Genomic DNA, 18,850 nt, shown 5'->3' on the forward strand with positions numbered 1-18,850 from the left:
TCAGCTCCTTGGCTTGTCCTCGGTTACCTTTTGCTTCAGGGCTGTGTTCACTCTCCCAGTGAAACCTCTGATGTTGTGTACTGCAGTAATGAGAATTCATTTAGTCGTTGACTTATGAAATTTCCCGTTACTAAAAGAATCATGACTTCAGCTTTGGAACAGGGTGGAATAAGTATTAATGAGCGTATAGTAGAATACTAAAATAACATGGGCAGGTTTTATTTGGCTCGGTTCTTGGCGTCGGCTCTTTACTGGACTTATTACAGGGCTCACCTCCGTACCCGTAATAAGCCAAGAGCTAAAATTGATATTTTTGCCAAGAGCAAAAAGCTCCAACAACAACACTCTGCTTCAAGTCATTTCACCATCGTAAATGACCGTGGGTGGGGTATAGGAAGCCCTTTACATCTCACATATTTTTGTGCGCTAAATACAGCTTCTGGCAATATAGAAACAATATAGTTAACACACGGTTCCATTTTCAAATAATTATTGCTCCAGTGGGACAAACCGACTATTTTCCCCCACATTTTCTGGATTGGCAAATTAAAGAATACTGTATCTATGACCCTTTGGGTGGAAAGAGAGGATGTTCCACTCACTCAAGGGCTCACGTCTTTGGTTCCAAAGCATTAAATCTCACTCCTCCCGCTGATTTTTTAATATTTGTTTCAATTTTCAGACTCTCCGAGGTCTCGGATGGCCACAACTTTACATCACTCCCTCTGCCCGTATCTGTGTGAACTGCTCCTGTGCTTTGCTCTCACCAGTTCTGGGAATCAATAGGCTCTCTCTCTCTAGTAAGGTCCATCTCTCTCCCCCCTCCGCCCGATGTTCACCCCACTTCCCTGCTTACCACAGCTCTTTGTCTCTAAATTGACGTGGCAATAGACCGACCTGAGACTCTAAAAGTGCTCAGGTGAGTTACAAGGCCATAAACTGTGGCTGAGTAGGGTTGTCCGGAGCGAGGCCAGCAGTCTGCCACTGCCTCGAGTAGGACTCTAAACGCTGTCATTTGGACTGTGCGGGCGGTCCCTTCTCCATGTGACTACAGTAAGCCATTAGCCCTGGGCCCTGGTGATGCCGGGGGCCTCCCCCTGGCCTTCACTCGTTGCCGGGGTCACGCAAGGGTCAGCCAGGGAGCCAGTCAGTCCAGGGGAACTCAAGCTGTTAAATATCAAAGCCTAACCTTTCAGACAGGCAAGGCTAGCCCACAATCATTTACCGCCCATTACAAGCAGGGCCCTGCTCAGTCCATCACACACTCTGACAGTGAGGAGAAAAAGGCCGAGCCCTCAAAAGAAGAAAGAAAAAAAGAGAGGGACATTTTGTGCGTTAATCGTCAGCGAGTGCGATAATGTGTAATCATGTTGTCATTTCGTAGCGGGGTCTATTTCGGAACTTGTCTCTTGACATGTCAGACCTAATCTCCTTCCATCATTTCCCACTGCGGGGCGAGTAGCCGGTTCACGTGGAAAAGAAAAGGAACCCTTTCAATGTCAGCCTGAAAAAAAAAGAGTAGGATTGTGGTTGAATAAATCCATAATGAAGCCATAAGTAGGGTTGAATGCAGCATGTGTGTGATTTGATATGTATATTAACTGGAGGAGGCGTCTCTCCCTCCAGTGATCCTGAGGTCCACGGCGGGCGGCTGACTGGCCAACGAGTAAAGCAGAGCCGCGCTCCGTCCATGCGTCCTGCCACAAGCCTGTCCCATTACAGAAGTGGCAAAAGCCTCCGTGCCAGTTATGCATATATAGTTCCCCACTGTCTGTGCCTGCTGCGCGCAAGCAGTGATTTTCCAATCACGATTTATGGTCAGTACTCACTCTCGGCTCATTTTGGAAGTCGCTTGTGGTCTCTCGGCTGTCTTTATGACTGACAATATTTATGAGGAACTTTTGTTTCATGTGATGAGAGGGCTTCTTTTTTGTTTTTTTTGAAGTTGTCGATGGACAAAGTGAGGTGATTTGTCGCGCTTGAGAGGATTGATGAATTACTGCATAGTCAGAATAAGAATATCCCTACAATGCAAAAAAAAGCTGCCTTCCTGTGTCTGCTACTCATTACTCTTTATATGGTATTAATATGACAGTGAAAAGCCACAGTGTATTTTTTCCCGCGGCAGACCCAAATGGAAGATTTATTTCTGTCAGACTGCTGGACAGCTGAGCTGCAATCCAATGTTTTCTAACGTTGTAGTAATAATCATGACCGACCTGACAGAGACAGATCATCAGGTGTGTGTCACCAGTACGTGAAAACCTTCTCCTGTCTCCCTCTCTCTCTCTCTCTCTCTCTCTGTCTGTCCCTCTCTCTCTCTCTTCGTCTCTCTCTCTCTGAGAGGCTCCAGGCTGTTTTCTCTCAGGCGCGGGAAAAAGGAGCCTCCGTCTTGGGCCCTTGAGCACTCCCGACAACGTCTGCTCCCCTAAAAAAGCACACCCTGTCATTGTCAGATCAGGCAGCCTAAGAAAAATAAAGCCAGTTGTGGAAGGTGTTACTAGGATGTGTGCATGTGTGTGTGTGGGGGGTGGGGTTATGTACCCACACCCCCATAAACACACCACCAGAGGCTCACCTTTGGCCCACTTACTGCCCCCCCCCCCCTCCCCCTCTTTTGATGGCGCCCAGCATCTCTGTCTCCCTTAACTCTCCCTCTCTCCCAGTGGGCAGTGAGGGAGTCCCTGTCCTTCCAGCCTTGTTTACACAGTTGTCAAGGTCCCTCTCGCCAACAGAGAAAGTGGGGAAGGGGGTAGGGAGTAGGTGGTGTGTGTGTGTGTGTGTGGAGGGGGGGTTGCTTGTTGACCTCCCGACCCGCTTGCATTATCCCCTGTGATTCCTCGGTGCGGTTTCGGGGGGGCAGCTGGGGCCCCTGAGAGTGGACGCTGGCGAGGTGTCTGAAGCGCTGGCTCCAGAGCCCCTCTGTCCAGTCTGCTGTCCTCCGTCTGGAGCCAGCGGCGGCGGCGGCTGCAGCAGCAGAGTGGACGTTATCTCAGTCGAGGCCGGACTGCTGCTGCTGCTGCAGCCTAATTACTGGAGACATGGCCTGGAGGGGGAATAGACACACAGAAAAAAGAGAGATAGAGAGAGAGAGAGAGAGAGAGAGAGAGGAAGGGAGGGAGGGGGGATCAGACAGAGCCTTTCTGTCTGAGCATGTCATCAGAGCCTTGAGCCTTCGGAGCCAAGAGTGCTGACCAAGGATCAGAGATCCCAGCACGAGTCGCTCACAGCAAGTTCCAGCTTCTAGCTGACTTGTCACATCAGCTCTCTCTCTCTCTCCCTGAGATGAGATCTATACATGCGTGCCGTGCCATACCCAGGACCAGGACCAGAGCAAGAGAGTCATCCGCCTTTGGAATGGCACCGCTACCCGTTCCCCGCCACACGGCCTAATACGGCAGGAACGCGGGACTGGGAAGGGCACGGTGCCATCGCGTTCGCCCCGTCCCCCTCCTGCCTCATCCATCTTGTTAAAGTCGAGCTCCATCAGACTCCGGCCGAGCGGCGGTGATTATGGGCTGTTAGGAATGCGGCCCGTGGATACGATGTATACACAAACAGCTGCGCTGGCCCGGGCCGGTGCAGGCCGGCACGCCGCCGCTTATTTATTTGGTTTGCGTAATGTTTTGAGAACCGCCTCTCAATCCTGGTTACCATTTCTAATATAAATATTGCGCCGTGTGGAAAGGAGCCGCATTCAAGAGCCCTTGGTTGTGTGTGCCCCCCTAATAATTGGAGGACACTAGTGGCTTTTTTAGGCCCCAGCGGTGTGCCAGGGAGTGATTGGTGCAGCATTAACCGATTGCATGAATGCTCCTCAGAGAAATTGGTCTGAGAGAGAGAGAGAGAGAGAGAGAGAGCGAGCGAGAGAGCGGGCCTTTAAAAAGCCAGATATACAACGTCAGCTGAAAAAAAAAGGACCTCTAAGAGCCGGGATCCGAGGAAGTCTTGAAGAAAAGCTTTCAGGCCGGCCACTACGCCGGGCCTTATCTCCGCCATCTCGCCGGAGCGCTGCGAAAACGCAGGGGGCTTTGTGTGGCCCGCGCGGCCGGCACTAGAAAGGCTGTAGTATTTCAAGATTGACCTTGGCGTCTAGTCAACAAGCCACTTAAGAGGCATGGTCATAGATCAATGCGATCATTGAGTGGCTCTGGTCCTAGTTGCACTTGAACTGCTGAACCCCAGTTTTAAAAACGGGGGGGAGCTTTTGCAGGCAGCACCCCCATCACTTTGCAGATGCTTGCACACCTCAGGCCGATGCCGAGTTCATTTCACGTTCTCATTTCCCAGATTTGCTTGACGAGGATATGACCGCTTTTCCGTTCGCTAAGAAGCCAGACGCTCACAGCAAACAGGGATGGGAACCCAAATCTCAGTACTCAACACTATCAATTGGCTTCATCTGTTCTTGTCCGTCTGAGCCGAGGGGGATGCGGCGTTAGGGGGAAAGGCGTGAGTTATGGGTCCAATTTCACACGTTCTCACCTCGTCTGCCTAAAAGCACAGGAAGGCCTGGAAGGCAACTGCTTCTTCTCTTCTTTTTTTTTCACTCCCTCGCTCCCTCGCTCACAGAGCGGACACCAGTTCAGACAAGCTTCCTCCGTGCTCCGTAGCCTGACGGATGGGCCCTTCGGGAGACGAGTGTCCCAGCATTGTGTCTGCGTCACTGCCCTCGAGGCCTGGGCGAGTGGTAGAGCCTCTTATCTCCCAGCCCTGATTGACAGACAAAGCTTTGTCTTTGCTTATTAGAGTTTTGGGATTTCCTTCTCAGAATGTTCTCACAGACTCTGGGTGAGCGTTAGCAACAGATAGCGCTGTATGAGGAGCGCGGCGTGTTTGGATGGTTGGATGGTTAGCGGTGCGGCGGTGGAGATAGCCCTGAGAGGTAATTAAGAGCTGTGGGCCTGCACAGCATCAGTGTCAGGGACACATGGTGGGCTTGCCGGGATTAGGCGGATGTCTAAGCAAAGCGCGCACGCACACACACACACACACACACACACACACACACACACACACACACACACACACACACACACACACACACACACACACACACAGGGAGGTCCCATCGCTCTGCTTAAGCCTAGTGCTAGTTTCACACGTCATTAGCCCCATACAGCTAAAGCAACAGGAAAAAAGTAAAACACTACAGCAGTCTAGTTCAAACAGTTAACAAAGAGAAAGACAGAGACACACATGCGCACAGACACACACGCACACACAGACACACACGCACACACACACTCACAGAGACACTCACACACACACACACACACACACACTCACACACACACACACACACACACACACACACATATACACACACACACACACACTCACACACACATGGATATATTCAGTGAACAAAGTGTTAATGAGGAGACACAGGGCCTGGCCTTAGGCAGAAATGGAGAGCTTTCTGAAGTGATGTGTGTGTTGTGGGGGAGGTGAGGGCTACTAACCGACAGGTCACTCACTGGCTCCAGTCCAGCCACTTCTCCATTCTCCACAGGTTCTAGCCCAACAGATGAGATCAGCGGGCTACCGTTCACGCCAGTGGCCGCATGATTGATTCAAACAGACGTGGAACCACACGCACTCCCGCAGGCCCGCCAAACACCACATAGTCTACATGCCGGCGCTGGCTTTTTCTCCAATTCTTTAAACATTAAAACATAATTTTTCGCTGTTTTTCCTCCTCCGTCTCACGCCAAGACATCCATCATATTAATCAACGGTGTCTGTTTTTGTTTGTGCTCCACCGTGGTCTTTTGCCTCAAGAGCAGAGCGGGGTGGGATTCTGTGTTTTCATTTCATATTCCACTTTACCTGGAATTCATTTTCTCAAAGCTAAAAGTGCCAAATTTGTCACTCTATAAACAGACCACAGCAATTCTGTGTTATTCCTAAAGCACCTGTGCAGAGACAAGAGGCAGCAGTTCCCCTGACTGAACAAATCTTTATTTGATAACAGTGTGATAGCATCAACCCAGTGGCGGTGGCTGCTCTTTGGAATAGGGGAAGCTCTGATAAAAAATGGTCAATTATTAAATCAACTTTGTTCTGACACCATGTTATGTTTGATGTAATGATAATGATGCGGACAAGTGTCACTCCAGCTTAACTTTACTCCAGCATCCAACATCTATACAACGTGAGTTAAAACCCAAAACCTAAATTCCCAGTACGCGCATGCGCACTAACACATACATCACAAAGATGCTATATTGTTCTTTGAGGAGAAAAATTATTATCATTAGGGCTGCGAAATCACGATAGATGACCGGCAAAACCTTATTGCTGAACGAAATAGCCATTCAATTTAAAACGTTTTAGCATGTTCTAGTTGTAATAGTAGGCTAGGCTGGCTAATGTAATAGGCATTATTTGATGCAATTTTCTGTGATATTTTAGTACTCTTTTGTACTCTTAGAGCAATTGCCTCTGCCAGTTCATCCTCGCTTTCACGTGGCCTGTCATTTTAACACTGCAGATGAGTGAACGAGAATGGCATTCCCAGACTGTTGATCTGCCACTCACAGCCCTGAAAATATCTCAGACGTAGCTGTCACTCGAGAGAACATATTCTTAACATTTTTTGACCGGCAGTGTAGAATCAGGGGCGTCGGGACCTGGGACTGCACCACTGTCCACCGCTAACCCGCTACATTTCCAGCATGCCTCGGCCGATCTCAAACCCTGCTCGCACGTCTGCGTCAGAATGTGTGCGGGAAAATACCTGTTGCTATAGCGTCCCAAGAATAACAGGCGGTTATTGTGTAATCTCTGACCCGAGTGTCAGTCATGAGGCGGGGAGACAGAGCTGGGAGCTTAAAGACTCTCTCTCTGACTGACTGGGGGGAGTAATTACAACACTCTCTGAAATAAGGGACTAAAATAAGTCCACTGTGTCTGACCGCTGAATCACTGTTCATTCATGTGCACAGAGTGTAGCCTGTGTTAGGCCTGTGGGTTTCTGAGGGACAAAAACTATTACAAAATATTAAGGTTTATAAATAGTTTACAGCATAAACATGTTTTTCTATCAAATAACCATGACGTGCTCTTTGTTGTCTACATTTAGTCTTGCATGTGTTAAGATTAAGATTAAGAACTTATTATGAACACACATTTTGTTTTTCTTAACACTTCTTAACCAGTATTTTCTGCTTGAGCGTCTGCCGTTTCCCTGTTTTATTTTTGTGAGCAACACCGTGGCTAAGATGCTTTCATCTAGCGCCTGCCCTGCCGCTCCAGTGGTATTCTTTATGGGGGAGCGCCGGGGTCCTTTTTACTGCTACCATGATCTCGCGCTGCTTTACGTTTGGCCGGCCAAGCCAAGCCCCCCCGTGATGGGCCGCTGCTCTGTCTGAAAGGCCCAGCTGACGTGTCGCTGAGCTCCAGCAGTCAGCGGGCGTACACCCCCCCCCCCACTTGCCCCCCCCCCCCCCCCGCCTCCCTCCCCATCAGCAGCCTCCCTCTCCAGTGACGGCCCCTCTTTGAAGTCGTCCCCTCCGAGCCTCCCGCATTGTGGAGGTGGCCTCCATTTGTCCCACCTCACCCCCCCTCTCCTCCCCGCCACCACCGCCACAGCACCCCCGCAGCCCCCAGCAGCCCCCAGCCCTCCTCCGAATGGACAGCCATAAATCAGGGAAAGAGAGAAAGTTTCTGTTTGGGGCTCTCTCTGTGTCACTTTGCTTCAGGTCTGCCAGGGGGGATGCATAGAAGAAAGTAAAGAGAAAAGGGGTTTTCTCTCTGAAATAAAGGGGTAAAAAAAGCAACCCCATTCAAGAAAACAATCCAAAATAGCCCCCTGTTGAGCACAGAGGGCTGTTTTCACTATTCTGTGCTTAGAGTGGCAGTTTTACCGTGACCTCCTCATATATAGTACGTAGTGATACCAGAACCCAGCCTGCCGTTTATATTTAGTACCTCGGTTACAAATCAGGTCCCTCTTCAGCATTAATTGTTACACACAAATCCGCATAATACAATTACCCATCCATGCAGTAGCTGCTGTGATGATCAAATAAAGCGCAATTGCACAAAAAACAGTTTTTACAGCCTCAGACTGGTGTGTGCACACTGTCTCTGTCTCTCCCCCCTCTCCCCCTCTTGGTGCTGTGCCCACCTGCGGGCTTCTGCCCCCCAGCCCTCCGGTCCGCTCGGCTGGCTTAAACCTCTCTATCAGTGGGCCCGGCCAGCTCCTCCCGTGCACCATTAGAGTCAGATTAAAGGCCTGGCCTTTGTTGACACAGCAGTGCGGTACATGGCTGAGCTGGTGCACACAATGAGCTCCCATTTCTTTTGTGACGGGGTGGAGAAGAATGGGGACCCCTTGACACGGGCAACCTGAACCCACAATGCCCCACTTCACCTAGCTTAGCAGGGGCAAGGTGGAGGGCGGGGGGGGAGGGGTGGGGAGGGTTGGAGTGGATGGATGTGGGGAGGGAGAGGGCTGTAGGGGGTGGGTGCGAGAAGACAGCATGTGAGGAGGAAAGTGGTTCTAGTTCTGGTGCCCGGGGTTGCTCGGACGATGACGTACGATGACGAATGTGACATAGAGGAGCAAAAGCCAGCGCTCTGGTCCTGGTTTTGCTCTGCTTTCTCATTTGGTGAAAATGTACGTCAAGGGGTTGCTTTGACAGAGCAAATGGCATCTAACAAACCCACATGTTGAACCGTCGTTGACCCTCACAGATTGATGATACGTTGAAGTCCCAGTGTGTGTGTGCATTTATTTTTTTGTGAGGAGAGAGAGAGAGAGAGAGAGAGGAGTGTTTACATGTCAATGAAGTCAGCTGTTTTTGTTAAATATTGCCCCAATTGTATGCCTTCATTCACATACAGTATTCTGTTACACATGAGTGCTTATGTTTCAAGGAGGGAGGGGGGTCGAGGTTGTTGGATGGCTGTTGGGTGGTGCTGCCCTTCCGCTCTATGAGAGTGTGTGTGTGTGTGTGTGTGTGTGTGTGTGTGTGTGTGTGTGAGTGTGTGTGTGAGAGAGAGAGAGAGAGAGAGAGAGAGAAAGAGAAAGAGTGTGTGTATCTGACTGACACCTCTGGGGTCCGCCGGCGCTCTGGGAGACTGAAAAGAGAACTGTTTATATTGCAGGTCACTTCCTGGGCAACAACACAGTGATTGATGTGCTCCGGAGTCAAGGCTACGAAGTGGAGCACACTCCCGCGGGGCAGCCCCTTAACAGGTAATAATAACCACCACAACCAGCACCAACCCCAACCCCACAACATACCTTAACCCCCCTCCTGCCCCCCCCCCAACTTCCCTGTCTCCCATCCTGTGTACCTTGCCCTCTGGACCTAGTTTTGGAGCCTTCAACTAGTGACCTGTCTGCCACAGGTGGCTCCATATCGAAGAGCAGCTGCTTCCTCTGTTTATCCCTGTCCAATCAACAGCTAGACACGTTCATGAAAAAAACATGGCCGGCTCGTCGCAGATCATGTTTACGGATAAGCCCCAATGAGCAGCCATGTGGAAGTGGAAGCTCTTCATTTCTGAATGGCCGACGGCAGTGCAACTGTGAGAAAAGAGCGTGCCGTGCTAAAGAGACATGTTCCGAACATGACATTCCCGTTATGAGCTGTGGGAAATGGAGCCTGGTTCAGAGACAAAGTTCTGGAAGGGCTCTGTGGTGACTGTCGGGTTTTTGGCCTCTGTCATGCAGCCCGTGTCCCTGACTAATCCCTGTGTGTGTGGAACACTCTGTGTCCCCGGGTGAAAAACAACCTCGAACCACAAAGCCACTAAAGAGGCCGCCTAGCTGCCTCTCGGGCTGCATGGGATTTTCAGGTTTACCCGTCGCTTTCAAGAGTCGGTTCAACTTTACTGACATGAAACCATCCGGGCTGCAGGACACGCCGGCAAACCAGCCGGCTGAAGAGGGCCTAACTCCACCTTTATCCCGAGCCGTTCCCCCAATTGCACCAGGGGTAAGGGGGGACTGGATCTCATTCTCCTGCAGATTTGTAACTTATTATGATTTCTTCTCAAAACCTGGCTCTGCGAAATTGGCGGGGCCATATTTTATCACTTAAATTGGTGTAAGGTTACATGCGCCGCTGCATTTCATGGTGCTCCCCGCACCCCCAGGCCCGGCGTGGCATTTATTTATTTTTGTCTCTCTGTTTCGCCGACTGGATTTCAAATGGAAATCATTTTCCAAGTAAGCGCACTCCTAAGTTTGTGTAATTTCGCCCGCAGACCAAAAACAGATGTTCGCGTTCTGGTCGGACTGTTGTGAAAAATGTGTTGTCTGCGAAGTAATCGAAAAATTTCACTTATACTGTAAATCAGCCATCCTCTTCAGACCTGATACTGCAGCTCTACCCTGCAAAAAAAAAAGACGAAATCTCCACAGCCATCGTGGCAGTCACAAGGCCCGTGCTAATCGTCCTTGATAAATTCCACACAGTCGTGAGGTCACAATTAGACATTTACAGTCGAAAAAGGACTGTAATCCACTTAATCGTATAATTGGTCCCGTTTTGAACTCGACTTGATTAGCCGCTTTTCGAGTAAAAATAAACAAATGTGACAGGCCGGCCTTATTTGCACAGTGAGGTCAGTGCGGCAGCCACAGTGTTGACTCCGTCACACATGTCCGTCCCCTTGCTTTTGTCTGACCTTGCGATCTAAACTCGACGTTACTGCGCAGATGGAAATCAGCAATTTCTCGTCGCCCCCCCTCTCCCCCTTTCCCTTCCTTCAGTCCTCGTTTTTTTTTTTTTTCGGTATAACTGCATCCTGATATCCCTCCACTCTGTGGTCCCATGTGAAGAGTCCGGGGCACTTGCACTCTTTTGTTTCTCTGTATGAGAATGCCTCCTTGTGGGCAGTGGAACCACAGCTGAAAAACAGAGCGAGCGAGCGAAAGCCCCGGCCCCAGCTGGGCGGACACACAAAAAAAAAAGTCAGAAAAGCCCCAAACCCACATAATCAGCAGCAGAGGGTCCCGTGGGGTCGCCCCCGCTTAGAAAGGACCCTTTATGTGCCCCCGCTGCCACTCATGCGGCGGCTTCTAGCTTGGACGAGGAACGCGAGCCGCGCTCTCTTGACTGGCTCCTTTCTCCGTCCCGAGTGGGCAAAGTCGAGGTTTAAAGCGCCACACGTCCCCGGCGAGCTGTCGCGCGCCGCTGTAAACCGTGCCAGCGACTGTGTACCCCAGCAGACGCCGAGGCCAGAGTGGCTTCAGCGAGAGCCGGGTGAAAAAAACGAGTCGGCTGCGTAACGAGGAGAGGTTGTGAGTTATGTGCCATAAACGCTCTGAGCAGCCCTCGTAGGCCAAGCTGCGTGTGGGTCCTACTCATCTCTGCACAAAAGTGCCGTTCTTGGCTGGTCTGTGGCACAAGAGTGGAATGGCTTGCGGTAATCTCCTTGCCCTCGTTTTAATAGAGAGCTTGTGTTTATGGTTCTTGTCACATACCATGGCAGGGCTTACAGCTCTTATGAAGGAGTCAAGCAGACCTCTCTCATTGATTCGCATTGTCTGCCGTTAGCCTAAATAAAGCTCTCGGTAGATAAGGTCCAGACATGCCTGACATGTCCGCTTGCTCTAAGACGTACTGCCCCATAAAGAGGTGAGAGCCAGGCTCTTAATGTTTTTTAATTACTGGTGCTGGCTCCTCCGCTTTAAGAGGGAGGGAGAGTGTGGATCCTCTCTCTCGTCTTAGAAGTCCGAGCCAGTTTGTCCATCATCGGCTCTTTTTTCCCCATGGTCCCCCTCTCTCCATGGGTGGCTATCTCTCCCTCCGGATCTTCGCCCGTTCAGCTGTCCTCTTGTCTTTCACTGCGCCTTTCCGTCATGCCAGGTCACGTCTGCTGTGTGTGTTCCCCAATCCCTGTCGTACGCTCTCAGCCTCCAACAGACCGAAACACATCAAGAGACCCAGGGACGTGGAGAGATGGTGGGAGAGATATCTCACACGACCTCTGGAAAAAAAACAATCTCCTCCTTATCAAGTGGTGATCTAAGATATGCTTCTAAGAAGCCAAGGAGGGAGTGTCTTCCCACACACACACACACACACACAAACACACACACAGTCACACACACACACACACACACACACACACACACACACACACACACACACACACACACAGTCACACACACACAGTCACACACACACACACACACACACACACACACACACACACACACACACACACACACACACACAAAGATATTTATGAAATAAATGAGATGCCAGATTGGAGGAGACATTAGAAGTCTGGAAGTCCGGAAAGTTCCATTGTAAATATGCGCGAGCCGAGTCGATGGGGGTTTGGCTTGCTGCTTTTATTTGCGCCAGTGCAGCTGTAATGAATTCCTGTAATGTTTGAGACACCATTTGAAGCCACATGTATGTGCACCAATAAAGAAAAAAATATCAGGACGGCCAAAGCAGTACACTCATCAAAAGCAGATGCTCCCCTTTTATCTCTGCGTGGCCAGGATTAGTGCCGAACTTCCCCAGACCACTTCCACCCAAAATGTGGAGGCCGCAGACATCAACCTCCTTAATGTTCCCATCAGAGAAAATAACATGAAAACAGATGGGAGTGTTTGCGCAAATTGCCCTGCCTCTTTCCTTTCTAAAAAACTTGCTTCTGGCATCTCAGAGATATTTTTCAAGGGCATTCCTGTGTTGTTATTTTTTTTGTTGTTGTTTTTTTATCTGTTGTCATGTCTGTTTTTGACGGAAAATAGCTGGACAGCGTCAAGGACACCATCTTTTTCTCATCACTAAGGAATAATTTCCCAGTGATTTTGTCCATTTGTCCTTCTCAATAACCTGTTAACATTATAACATACTCTATAACAAGGGTATCAGTGGGTTCTCTGTAGTTCCTGTCTGACAGGATTTTGGCTCCTGAGAGCCCATCTCCCCTTGAGCCCCTTCCCCTCCTCAGCATGAACAGAAATTTAAACGGACCTTCCCATGCATCTCTAAATGAAATCTCTGTATCCCATCTGACCTCTGAAACAAATGTCTTCACAAATCACTCTTCCATCTCTCTCTTTCTCTCTCTTTCTCTCTCTCTCTCTCTTTTTTCCACCACCGTTCCAACGGAAGAGGCTCCAAGTCAGAGGGTCAGGACTCGGACCTGGAGGACTTCTCTCCCCTGGAGCCCTTCCTGCACGAGTCCCTGGACCTGCTCCCCCTGGAGGATGAGGACGGGCTGCCGCACATGCTCCTGCCCGACAGCCTGGAGCTGCTGGAGAAGGTGGAGCGCAAGCTCAAGAAGAAGCGGCGCAACAAGCAGAAGAAGCAGCGCCACCGGCAGTTCAACGACCTGTGGGTCCGCATCGAGGAGAGGTGAGCACGCGGGGCCTGAAAGGGATTTGAGGAGGAATGTCATATTAGCATACACGTCTCACAAAAAGGATACCCAGCTTTCGGGTGAAATGTAATGTTTCAGTTCAGAAAGCACTGAAACATTGAACTGTTGGACATGCACATTCAAAAGTTTAGATAAGGTTCACCAAACCTGAAGGATTCAAGGTTCAATGATTTTATGGTTCATCATGAAAATTCACCCGAAAGCCAAATATCTCTATGACTTTTTGTGAGTAGTGTATGTTTAGGGGCTTGGGTGAGCGAGGACATATCAGCACGTTTTTGAACGATGTTTCTGGGCTTGTTCCCATTTTCTTTGTGTGAACAGTAGGCAAATATTTTAATGATAATCAAATCATAACAGAGAAATGGTTGTGTGATTGCCCAGTAACATTCCTCAAAAACATGTCCCAGCTTCCCCTTCAGTGAGATTTCAAGAGCCCTTTCATACACATTACAATGATACCATGTTATGAATTAAGACAATATAAAATAAACTTAATTTTAACACCTCCAGTTTTGAAACTTAGAGACTCCCACACTCTATTTTTCTCTTGCCAATATTAATTTAATTTATACACAATATTTCGGGCCTTTGACCTTCAGACTAAGGTTGAAACATTTATAGATTAAATTGATATTTGCAAGAAAAACAGTGTGCAGTGTCTACATTTCATGACTGTCGACTTAGGGTCTTCTCCAACACACCTGTGCAGAAGAGGTGTTTTTTTTTTCATTTCATTTATTTTATAAAAGCTAATGTCATATCAGTATGTCTGTAGGTTTAGTATTTAGAGGGAGGATTGCGTTACCATATACCAGCGGATCAGGGAGGGAGGATGAAAAGTATTACACATTAAAAAGATGGATAAAGCCAAGTTTCAGTTCATATTATGTTAAGTATATTTCTAAAGACCTTAATATTTTAAAGATAAGGTTTAGTGCATTCTACTCTTTAATTGGGAATGCTGAATGTTCACATTTAGTCTACAAGCCCACTGTGAAAATGACTTAAAGTGTAAACTTTGTCTCACAAATCTACAGAAATTCTTGTGGGAAATATTTTTATGACAAACTCCACACAACTGTCCTTAAGTGTCCAGTTTCCAAACTTTAAGTGTCTGGTATCCAATTTTTTCCCTGAATGTTGCACGAATATGATTTATTGTGTTATACTGAATTTTATGGCACACAAAAATGTAATTTACGAGGCTTATTATTTTTTTCCTTCTCCGTGTGTTCACTGTCGTTAGTCTCCAAAAGTTGTTCAGGTTATGTGGTTTACGATGGATTTAGTGCACTGCACAAGCAGCCAAAGTCAAACTTTGGGAGTTAATAACTCCTCAATTATGACCATAAACACACCCAATAATTTGCCGTAATAAACCTTCAAGGAGAGCTTGAGTGGCAGAGCCAGACAGTGTGGTGGATTTGGTGATCAGATCGACCAGGAGACCCACAGTCAGAGTCATGCTGTGTGCAGCTGTGTGGCTACTACAGGTGCACATGTGTGTGTGTGTGTGTGTGTGTGTGTGCATGTGTGTGTTTAGTTTTTAGTTCCGGTGTGTGTGGTTTTTTTACATTAACAGTGTAGGTGTGTATATGTAATTGTGTAACTTGTGTTGCGTGTGAGATAGTTACATCCTAATTGTCTCAGTCCTAGTGGCATCTCAGGTGTCACTGTGTTCGATACGAGTCAGAGACAAGCTGGGGGGAGCTGCTCTCTCTCTCTCTCTCTCTCAGACGGAGGAGATACTTCCTCTCTGTCCCCTCAGGCAGGGCCACAGTAGCCCATCGTATCGCATCCGGCCCCCCGGCCCCCGCTCCTCTCCTCGCCTCCCACCGCGGGAGCTGCCTGGGCGGCTCCGTCACCAGCTCCCATATCAGCCATCTAAAAGCACACACACACACACACGCACACACACACACACACAAACACACACACACACTCTCGCCGGCGTAAAGGAGATCTCTCCCCTCTCCCTAACCGTCGTCTTCTTTCCTTAACTCGCCTGGCTAGACTAGGAGCCTCATACACCCTTGCCTGCAGCCAAAAAATCCTTTCACATATGCATGAGCCTGGCTTGCTTTCCTCTTGCTGGGTTCAGCGTGGGAACAGCCGCTGTGGGTCCATGGGCCTGTGAGCTGGGACTGTCCTTACAAGCAGCTCCACACACAAACACACACACGGTGTCTCTGAACTTCCCTGAGGGCTCAGGTTCTCCAAAAACAATTCTCTGCAAGGAAAGTATATGTGGACATTTAGGTAAACATACTTATGTTTACGATGGAACACTACTTTTCCAGAGGACAAAAATTATATTTAAGAGTTTAGGTTATTTATATTTTTATATTTATAGTAATATAACATGACATTCATTTTTGTATACATTTGTATTGATCTAAAAATAGGAACACACCTTTACACTTCAGTCGTTTTGGGTCCTCAACTTTTTTTAAATAAAGTTTACATTTTTCTCAAATAAACTCTCTGTTGAACTTTACTTAGACTAGGTTAAATTACCCTGAAAGAGAAAACAAACAACAGCACTAAATTTAAACTATTTATTTTCACCTTCAGTCCAGTCCAGACCAGCCCACCTTGTTCCATAATACACAGACACATCCTGTACCTCCGGATCTACCATAGTAACCTACAGTCCTCAGGCCATATGCTAGACACAGAGGAGAGTGTTTACCGCACACAAAGGTCCACGTCAATTGGTTCTCCTCCAGCTTCTCTCTGTGTCTCTCGCTCTTTCTTTGGCCTCGGATCGAGAGGGAAATCGTTCAAATTAATCTCTCCATAATTTGTGCTTGAATGAGGACCTGAGTGGTCATCCCGCTTGTGCGCAGCCAGATGGAGCCCTGAAAGCAGCGGCAACTCAGAGAAAGAGGGAGAGAGAGAAAGAGAGAGAAAGAAAGAGAGAGAGAGAGAGAGGAGTGGAAACTGGCCGAAGAACACGGGCCCATCTGTTTCCAGCCGCTGCTGACACAGATGTAGGATGTGAGTGTCATTTACAATTTGAAGGCACTGAAACAATTTATTCGACTTTCATCCGTTTTTTTTTTTTACTCCCACCCTCCGTGCTACCAAGAAGCTGCAAACGCAGTCAAGCTTTGACTTCTGCCAGGTACAGTCCCACGTTTCCAACAAGTTTTTTTTTTCCATCCTCCATGGAAAATAAAACCAGTTTATTGTGGGTGGATTTTTAATAAACCAATAAGCCTCGGACGATATATGTGCTTGACAAGCATAAGAAATATGATTGCGCAGAGCGTCACTTGAAACAACCTAAGGTCCAATTACTGCTGTCATGTTGGATATTCCAGCGACCTTCATCATTCTCCTCATCCTCCTCCTCAGCGTGATTGGGAGGATTTTGTGTTGGTTTTTGTTTTAATCCAGCCTTTGAAACGGACACGCGTCGCCCCAAATCTTTTGAAAACATACAGAGAGCCGCCTCAAACGTTCCAGCGGACACAAGGCGACTTTTCTCCTCCGCCTTTGATCCGTGGCCCCGTGCGAAGCGTCACCGGCGATTACGGCTGGTGGCTGCGACTTCCCTGGCACCAGATGCTTCGCACAGGTTGAAGAAAAATAAACGCGTGTACCTTCAGAGGTTTACACATAAAAAAAAATAAAAAAAAAGCTCAGAGAAATTTCGGAGGGTAAGAGGTAGTGGAGAAAAAAAAAACGAAATGTTGGAATGTAATTTCTAAAATAAGCATAAAATACAGGGGTATGTCCAAAGGAGAGGCTGCCAGGGCCAATCAATGCAAAGTAAATATTATTAACTGCAAGCATATGGCACTGATGAAAATGGCCGTCTGTATTTCTGCCTGATTAAATATGCGAGTTCATTTAGGGCGCAGGTCCTCGGCAGCTGTGAGCCACCCAGTTGCTCCTGGAAGACTTCATTCCATATATGGACTCCCTCTCTCGTTCTCTCACTCTCTCTCTCTCTCTCTCTCTCCGTCTCTCTCCTGTGTACTGACAGCAGCCAAGATACTGTGAATCGCACAGCAAGACTAGAGGCCAACAGTCCATCAGAGCGAGTGCCGATCTACTTAGTGTTTGATGATGTGTCGTTTTATCCACACGGACAGGGGAAATATAGTGGGGGTGGCAGAGTTGGTGGTCTGTGAATTAAGAACCTGTCGTTTTTCTTTTCTTGTTTCACTCGTTCATTGGTCCGTTACTTTTTTTCCTGGTGTTTTGTTTTGGCTGGCTGCGGCTCAGGCCTGGCCATGCCTGATGAAGAGTGCGGCGCAGACCTCAATCGGGCCGCCGCGGTGATTTAATGCTGCCGCTCAGCAGGACAGTCTGCGGGGACAGAGGCCTACTCAATCCCCGTACCCCTCCAGCAGCAGCACCGCCACCACCACCACCACCACCACACCAGTCCTCCCCTCTCTCTCCCCGCGTCTATGCATTTGTTATTATTTCCATTCTTTCCTCTTCCATTTTCTCATTCGCCCTCGTCCTGTGTATGTGTGTGTGTGTGTGTGTGTGTGTGTGTGTGTGAGAGAGAGAGAGAGAGAGAGAGAAAGGGATGGAGTAATCATAGCCATCTCCGTTTTTTAAGAGCTGTTTTGGGCTTTGTGCGGGGTAGGACCCTCACATTTGTAACGTCAAAACTGTGCATGCTCTACAAGCCCATGGGAGTGTGGGGAGCGCAGACAGCAGATCAGATTAAATCTGATGACTTCCAGACATGTTAGCAAACAATCGTTGTCAGGCTCCAAAGTTTCTGTATGTGTGTTTGTGTGTGCGTGTGTGTATGTTTGTGTGTGTGTGTGTGTGTGTGTGTCTTTGCCAGAGACAACAAAAATAGATGCCCTGGTCACAGCCTGGTGGTCAGAGCAGGGGTGCGTACTGAGTGACATGTCAGGGGGCTTATGGCAGCTGGGAGGCAGCCAGCCTCCAGTGGTGAGCGTGACGCTAGCTCTCTTAGCAGGGTGCTGCGAGCACTCCGTGCTCCTTGAGTTTGTATTTGTATGACTTTGTGTGTTTACATGACAGACCATGTCTGTGTGTGAATATGTGTGTGTGTGTGTGTATATATATAATTGAGTGTGAGTGTGTGCAGGCTTGCATGCCAGTGTGGATAGACAGCTATGGATGAGTGGATGAGTGTGTGTGTGTGTGTGTGCGCGCGCATGAGTGTGCATTCGTTAAGACCGTATGCATAGCAGTGCCCATGTCCAGATGATGTGTTTGAGTGCTGCTGCACAGCTGTGAGTGAGTGTGCCTGTGTGTGTGTGTGTGTGTGTGTGTGTGTGTGTGTGTGTGTGCCTGTGTGTGTGTGTGTGTGTATGTGAGAGAGAGTGAATGTGTGCAGGGTTTTTGTAGTGCTCATCAACAGTAGACCACACAGCGCTAGCAGGGCTTGTTATGAGGGATTATTCTGCAGGGTTATAAATAGCAGCCGCTCTGAAGCAACCTCTGCTGTTTCCTGAACACTCCAAGCAGCGTGCATCAT

At 48.6% G+C, this 18,850-nt stretch overlaps 1 protein-coding gene across 1 annotated transcript in view; it reads left to right on the forward strand.

Annotated features, from left to right (window-relative positions):
- trabd2a (TraB domain containing 2A) overlaps positions 1 to 18,850 on the forward strand; it is a 54,709-nt gene that overhangs the window by 35,220 nt on the left and 639 nt on the right. Inside the window, exons 5-6 of the mRNA XM_062555171.1 lie at positions 9,118 to 9,208; positions 13,101 to 13,343. Coding sequence (XP_062411155.1) covers positions 9,118 to 9,208; positions 13,101 to 13,343 — 334 coding nt within the window. The remainder of the gene's footprint in view (positions 1 to 9,117; positions 9,209 to 13,100; positions 13,344 to 18,850) is intronic.

This window comes from Sardina pilchardus, chromosome 14 (genome assembly GCF_963854185.1).
Source record: "Sardina pilchardus chromosome 14, fSarPil1.1, whole genome shotgun sequence".
NCBI lineage: Eukaryota > Metazoa > Chordata > Actinopteri > Clupeiformes > Clupeidae > Sardina > Sardina pilchardus.